The sequence below is a fragment of the Fulmarus glacialis genome, unplaced genomic scaffold (assembly GCF_000690835.1).
Source record: "Fulmarus glacialis isolate BGI_N327 unplaced genomic scaffold, ASM69083v1 scaffold13043, whole genome shotgun sequence".
Lineage (NCBI taxonomy): Eukaryota > Metazoa > Chordata > Aves > Procellariiformes > Procellariidae > Fulmarus > Fulmarus glacialis.
In genome coordinates, this window is record NW_009201087.1 from 5,760 (window position 1) to 13,262 (window position 7,503).

General features: G+C 37.7%; 1 protein-coding gene across 1 annotated transcript in view; it reads left to right on the top strand.

Annotated features, from left to right (window-relative positions):
• The window catches only part of CROT (carnitine O-octanoyltransferase), a gene marked incomplete at its 3' end in the record, with an annotated part of 12,849 nt that extends 5,409 nt beyond the window's left edge, over positions 1-7,440 (top strand). Inside the window, exons 2-10 of the mRNA XM_009573818.1 lie at positions 1-34; positions 867-1,048; positions 1,227-1,351; positions 4,025-4,133; positions 5,697-5,790; positions 5,884-6,009; positions 6,448-6,549; positions 7,149-7,232; positions 7,333-7,440. The exon at positions 1-34 is cut by the window's left edge and continues 91 nt beyond it. Of these exons, the coding sequence (XP_009572113.1) occupies positions 1-34; positions 867-1,048; positions 1,227-1,351; positions 4,025-4,133; positions 5,697-5,790; positions 5,884-6,009; positions 6,448-6,549; positions 7,149-7,232; positions 7,333-7,440 (964 nt within the window). The remainder of the gene's footprint in view (positions 35-866; positions 1,049-1,226; positions 1,352-4,024; positions 4,134-5,696; positions 5,791-5,883; positions 6,010-6,447; positions 6,550-7,148; positions 7,233-7,332) is intronic.
• Positions 7,441-7,503: the final 63 nt, after the last annotated feature.

Below are 7,503 nucleotides of genomic sequence, written 5' to 3' on the forward strand. Positions count from 1 at the left end.
ATTACTGGAAAGAGCTAAAACGAGAAGGAATTGGGTATGTATTTAGATATGTAAGAAATCGTAATTCAGCTTATGGAAAGTTGCTTGTTCAGGATATAATTTAGAGAGCCATTTACGTTTTTTTTTGTCTTAGGATCTTCCTTATATCTGCCACTTGGTCTATGGAGATGAACACATTCACTTATATATGTGTGATTTGTTGTTTTTCAAAGTTGGGTGGCTACGAGAGTTCACTAACTGAAATGTTAAGTTACCTACCAGCTTTTGAATGCTTCGTCCATCAGACCCTTCTTCTATCACCTCTGTCCCCCCTCTCACCACCCTGCCCCCCGCTCCAAGGAAAAAAAAAAAAAGTTGTTTTAAAGTTGTCTTTCAACAGAGTAACGGGTACAAGGGCGGTCGTGGAATTCATGAGAACTTTAATCTTAACATGACACACTCAGGAGTGGGGATTTTCAGATGGTGATAGGAAAAATAGATTATGAACTGCCTGTCCCAGGTCCTCTCTCACACAAATCTCCTTTCCTTCCGTTCTTCATGGAGTAATATGTCCGATATTCGCAGCAGCCACAGCTGACATCTGCAAGAGTTTAAGATGATGAATATCAGGAAAGAACTCCTCATCATACAGTTTAATAGTCTTAAGCAGCATTGAATTTTATTTCAAGCTTGAAAATAGAAGAGCTAGACGTGTCGTTACCCTCAGCAGTTAGTTTTGAATCATTGTCCTCCCTTCTATTATACAGGAACTACTATTCAAAATACTTAAAAAGTAGTAAAAAAAGCAGGTAGTTGAGCAATCAGGTGATTATTAAAGAATTAATGACTAAAACTTAATTCTGACGCTAAACATTTTTCATTTTCAGCTGGAGGAGTGGTGGCTGAATGTGGCTTATCTTGATCTTCGCATATCAACGCAAATACACTCTAATATCGGAGGCCCCGGTCCCTTTATTGAACACTGCTGGCCACCCAAAGAGGGCACTCAGATAGAAAGAGCATGTGTAAATATATGGCACACCCTGAAATACTGGGATCTATTACGAGCGTAAGACTTTAAGAAAAAATAATTGATTCTAAATATTAATGATCTATATGTAGTTTAGTTGCAAAAATATGTTTATGTTCTTGCGTCCTTTGCAGTAAAAGATGGGTTTGTCTTACCTTGATTTACTTGCATAATTACCATCTCTTTTGTTTAATTTTGGTGTGTTTGTTTACTACAGAGAGAAGGTGGCTATAGATAGATCTGGGAATGCTGTTCTGGACATGAACCAATTTCGAATGCTCTTCTGCACTTGCAAAATTCCTGGAGTTACCAGAGACTCAATCAGCAGTTATTTTAAAACTGGTAAACAAATGCAAATCGCGGGTTAATACAAGCAAATGGTTTTGTATTAATGGGCTAATGGAGTGGTCATTTTAACAACAAAATACTTGCTTCCTCAAGCACAAAACCAGATACTGGTTGTTGAGTGCTTATATAAAGAAGCAAAGAAGATATCTAATCTACAAATACCCTTTTTGGTCCAATATTTAGTCCTTTCTAAATAAGATTAAAAGAAAGCTCTGCTTCAGGTTGTATGTTATCAGCCTGATGCCTATAATAAGTGTGCCAGCATTGAGAATTGAAAAAAGACAAATTCCGTGTGTTATAAATGTGGGTGGATTCAGTGTATTATATGGACAGAACTTCAGCATCATTACTAATTGCATCTTTTCCCACTGAATGCGTTTCTCGAGTGTGTTCCCATACATTCTGTTGGGATAATTCTTACTTATTTTCTACTGTTGTGCTGTTTCTTGGCTTGGTCAGCTTCTTCTATTTTCAGTCTTGAAAGTACTCCACAGTGATTCTTGAAGCCATTCTTTTAAACACCCTTCAGTTTTCTGGGGTGCAGGATCAAGAGCTAGGGTAAAAGTATAATGTTCTTATTCATCCTCCACTAACAAATATTGTAGTATTAGTAATCAACTAACTGAAATCATAACACCCCTCCCACACACATTCTGATGCATCCAGAGTTGTTCAGCAGAGTCACTCTAGATAATCATGGGAGATGTGAATTCCTGTAAGACTCAGAAATTCAAGAAGAAGGAGGTATTGCCTTGATCCATAGAAAATATATAAGGAAATCTCCATACCACAGGATATGATAAGAAAATGCAAAGTTAAAGGCAAGTTTCAAGGGTTTTATCTTAGCGTTACAGTTGAAGAGTCAGTTTGAATACCAAAACATAGAAGAAACATTCAAATGGTGGAAATCCAATGTTTTGTTTTGATCACATTTAATAAACAAAGCTATTATCCTGTGGAGACGCAATTTATGTCATTCATGTCCCTTTTATGCCTTAAAGTATTGTAAGAACTTTATTAAACAATCTTGCTTATATCATTTTTCATGTCATACACAGCAGATGATATCCATTTCCATGTAGATGCATCTGCCTGCAGATGAAGTATTTAGTCCAGTTCGTTGCCTTGGTTCTCTGTGATTCATGGAGAAATACGAATACCTCCAGAGAAGGATTTAGGCCATAAAAATATGCAGGTATCTAAGATAGACAGAAGGAATTGCCATCTGGAGAGGGATGTTTTTCTCTTTTCCCTATAGAGGGAACTGACATGGTCTGAACACTTGAAGTAGTATTCAGATTGCAGAGTAGGGCACCTAAAATTTGACAGGTCAGCTTGGAGTCAAAGACTACGCTAAAAGCCAAGAGAGCCTGATCAGTGGAACCTGGAGAGCTATTCAGTTCAGCCTGCAGCAGACACCTTAATGAGAAAAGGTGAAGAGATCATTAGATGTCATGAAGTGTATTGGGTAGATCTCTACCAATTGTAGTGAGATCTCAGACACTTAATTCAAGGTATGTTAACCTCCAAACTTAATTCTACCCCTTGTTTTAGACAGCTAAGGTTAGGAGGATGCTACCTAAAGTAACTGAATTTGATGTCATCCCTTCTGATTTTTGTTATATTAGAAATTAATTTTGTGATCTATGAAGGTGGGGTTTACATGAAATGGCAAATTCCCCACTCTAGAATGTCTGTAATCAGGTATGTATTGAATTGTATCATCTGATTTAGAAAGTACGACCATAAAGATAGATGTAAAAGTCTTATAGTTAAGATTAAGACTTCTGTGGATGCCCATTCAGTTAAATCCTTGTGGGTAAAGTAGCATACATTTCTTCTTTTTCCCAGGGTGGAATACTGGACTAGAAGAGATGTAGCACAGTGGCTCAGTTTGAGAAAAATGTAGCCACGTTTCTTGGGGTTTTGACATCTGTTTTTTGTCAGAATCTTTTCCAACTTTATTTAATCTTACTTCCAGATAGATGGATTTAATAAGGCAATGCTATGCAAGTGTACTTGGCCTAGTGCAGGCTAGTACCATCTGAGTTTCTGTATAGTGGCCAAATTGGTGTGTCAGTGCTCCCTTTTTACAGATTTACAGATCAGGTCTGATTGATGTGGTAGCGCATCTTGGATCTTTAGCTGCATAACTGAAGCTGGTCACGTAAACACTCTACAGCTGAAGGACTCAATCATCTGTAAAGTGCCTTAGCAGCAGGCTTGCTGCGTTATATTCATCCCTTTAAAAAAAAAAAACAAACACTCAAACAAAACTCATGTAAAAGAGCAATGTTGCTAGATGAACTTTCAGCAACCAACACTCATTTTGGCAGAGGGAGTTCCTGCCTACAAGATACACAAATAAATAACATTTGCTACTAGGTAATGGCAATGACTTGAAGTAGTTAATAGCAGTGAAAGTTATGTACTTCTGTATATTTTCTCTGACAGTTCTAAAAATGTCTTCAAATTTGCAATAAGATCATGCAATTGGACTTCAAAAGTTACTCTTTTTTTCTTCTTTCCTGTTTTTAGCTGTATGAAGTCTGCTTCATTTTAAACAAAAAATGGGTCTGTAGGACTTGCTGAGTGTTTTTCCTGTATTTGTTGCTCACCTTATCCCCACAGTTGGATTTTCATGTTTTGGTTTTTGTTTCGTTTCAGAGACTGAAGGTGAATGCCCATCTCACTTAGTAGTCCTGTGTCGAGGTCGAGTGTTTGCTTTTGATGCTATACATGAAGGCAGTATGGTGACTCCTCCAGAGATTTTCAGGTTTTCAAACTACCTTGTTTCAAATGAGCTCTCCTATTTAAGCTACATACCAAAGAGAGTCTATCTTTTCTATTCCCTTCACCCCAAAGAATTAGGTGTGAGAGAGGCTACAGCTTCTCCTCTAGCTGAGCGTTCAGATTTGAGTAAATTCTTGCTTAGTGGATGGCATCTTCTTGCCATGAAGCATGATGATCATGTAATACACCCATAGAACATGACGCAAAAGGGCTGAATGAAGTGTTTCAGTAGGAAACATCATTTATGTATGAAGTTTCTTCACATGGAAGTATTAGGATTATAAGTAACATCATTCCTTTCAGGACCAATCCACATTGATAATTGGTCTCCTTGCTACTTGATCATTATCAAAGATGAAGCACCACTGTCATGTTGATTCAAATCTAATACACTTGTGGTCAATTTTCTCAAGAATAGAGGGGCTGGAATTCCTGTTGGTGAGTGCAGCAGAGTCCAAAATCTCAGTATACGCTGATTGACTTTTTGCTAGCTACAGAGCAATACAGCAGCATTTCACTTGCATTTCTTGTCTTTGTGCCAGACCTGTGACAACCAGCCATGTTTGTGGCTCTTTTCATATTCCTGAGCTGCTGCAAAGGAACAGAGAGAAAGAATTTGGTTCTTTAAATAGTAAATTTCTGTACTAGTGCAATTGGCAGTGTTTAAAGCTTTTCCATGCTGTATCTCCTATCTCCTAGTAGTGTGCAGAGGTGCTGGCTTTTCAAATTGGCAATACAGTTGTGGCCACAAGGTTTTCTACTCTGTTGGTTGAACTTTGGTGGTTGGTTGTGGGTTTTGGTGGGGGTTTTTTTTCCCTTTTTTTTTGATAATTTCATCATGGGTGTCTTATACTTTTGACAGCTGTGTAACTAATGATCAGTAGTGAAGTTTAATGGGCAAGAGTGCCAGAACAAAGGACAAGCCAGATTAAATGCCTGTAATTTGTGAAGTTGCTTTAACACCTAGAACAGTATGTGAAAAACTGAATTTGCAAACTAAAATTTAGCTCTGTGTTAATAGCTCTTCAAAGGGAAAACGCAAGGAAAAGGTAGGAAGAGAAGTATTCTTGCATAGTTCAGTCTTTACATTTAGGAAGTACTGTAGCTACTGTTCTGCTTTAAATTTCAGGGGTTATCCTGAGTGGAAGTTTTGCCCTTGTATCTGATTAGTTGCTATAAAAGGTTCAAAACTGCAGTTTTGCAGATGTCTGCTGCTCAGGAAAGTTTCATCTGCACTGCTGAAGTCTTAAATCTAGTTTTAAATTAAGTGCGTAGTAACACTTTAGGATTATGGTTGTTTACATGTAAGTTTGTACGGGGCTGGTAGCTGCAATTTGAATTAACTATTAGTAACCAAAAACGGAGCAGGTCTTCAGCTGCCCTTGGAGTCTGAGAGAGCTGATTCATGCTTCCTGAAAATTCACATTAGCTTGTGAATGTGGAACCAAAATTCCAGCTTGGCAAAAGAGAGAGAGATAAAAAGGGTGGCTTTTATCTTCTCTCTATATGTTCTTTGTTAACTTCAGTTTTTGAAATCTTCTTAAAGGCAACTTGCTTATATACAGAAGAGATGCCATAGTGAACCAGATGGACCAGGACTGGCAGCCTTAACAAGCAACGAAAGGACAAAATGGGCAGAGGTGGGCATACTTCAACAGCTGATTCCTGAGAAAAGCACTGTGATCACTGGAAATACATCATTTCACTTAGCTTTGTCTTTTTATGCTTTCTAGTTACGTGAATATTTGATTGATCTTGATCCAAAGAACTTAACTCTTCTGGAAAAAATTCAGAGAAGTTTGTTTGTGGTCTGCCTCGATGATTCTAGTCCCCATGCAACTCCAGAGGACTACACCGAGGTAGCTAAGGATTTTTGATAATTCATGTCTGGTCTTTATATAAAAATTTCTATTGCATATATGCAGAAGTAGCACTTCTTGCTCTTTCAGAACAGAGAAAATGAAGCAGATAAATATACAGATAATGCTTCTTACTGATCCATAGGAATACTTAAATAGTTTGAATTGTTAGGACATTGAAAGTGGGAATGGCTGAAATCTACCTTCATAATCTCTTAGCCCTCTCTCCTTCAGGGTCCTCAAAAATATAGTAATCAACTTGTTATCACTCTTCAATTAAAAAACTTAAGCTTATAATCATGTTTCATCTTCAACTGGTGAAAATGTCTTATCTGTCGGGGAGGTCTCACCATCTTAAAGTAGGCTTGATTTAGCTGACAGAGGTTGGCAGTGTACTCAGTGTTTTTTAAAACCCACAGTGTGTAACTTTTGCTTTAGATTACAAGGCTGGGGCTTGCAGGGGATCCGACTGTACGCTGGGGAGATAAATCCTACAACAGCATATTCTTTTCCAATGGAACCTGTAGCGCATTCTGTGATGTAAGTTGAAAAATTTTTCCCCCTTAAAACCTTTCAAGTATTTATTTACTAAGTTTTCTCTTTCAGAGTATTATTTTAAATGTTTTAATGTGTTTCTCTTCAGTGTAGCCTTGTCTGGCAAGTTTCCAAAAGCAGTCTGGTGTTTGATATTATACCATACTTGAATTAGGAACGTGAGATCTGAAATCATAATCTTATTTCTAAAAGTATTTAATGATTGAGTTCCAAAGGCAAAAAATACGTTGCACAAGAAGGCTTAAAATTAACTCTTTGTATTATGTAGCCATTTGAACAGCTGTGTTTTTTAAACTCAGATTTTTTAAAACTTGTTATTGAATGGCCAGGAGGGCCTACATCTTGCCTGAAATCTGCTTTTCCACAGCAGTGGTGTATTGTGCCTCCCTGTCTGGCTCCAGAGCAGTCAAAACAGTGGGTGGACTTACAGTAGTTCTATATGTATTCTAGAATTAGAAAAACAAGTCCAACACTGTGCAGTAAAGCTGTGGGTCTGCAGGAAAAAGAGTGGGGTAGGGAAAAAAGCAATTTGATCCTCTTGTAGTTATGCAAATAATGTGATGTCTTGTCTTATATGATTCTAGCATTCTCCTTTTGATGCCATGGCTTTAATTACCATGTTATCTTATGCCGAAAAGAAGATTATTGAAAATGAGGGAAAATGGAAGGTACCTATCCTTTAAACTTTCACATGTATTAGTTAGTGTGTCTTTTCTTATGGATAACATTTTCTGTTTTCTCTCTTTCTTTCTGTCCACATCCTCCCAGGGATCAGATAAAGTGAGGGATATTCCATGGCCAGAGGAACTTGTATTCACAGTGGATCAAAAAATTATAAATGAAATTGGATGTGCTAAAGAATTGTATTACAAAAAGGTGGAATTTCTTGCTGCTTCTCTCAGTTGTCACTGATGATTCCCCCCACCTCCCCCCACCCCC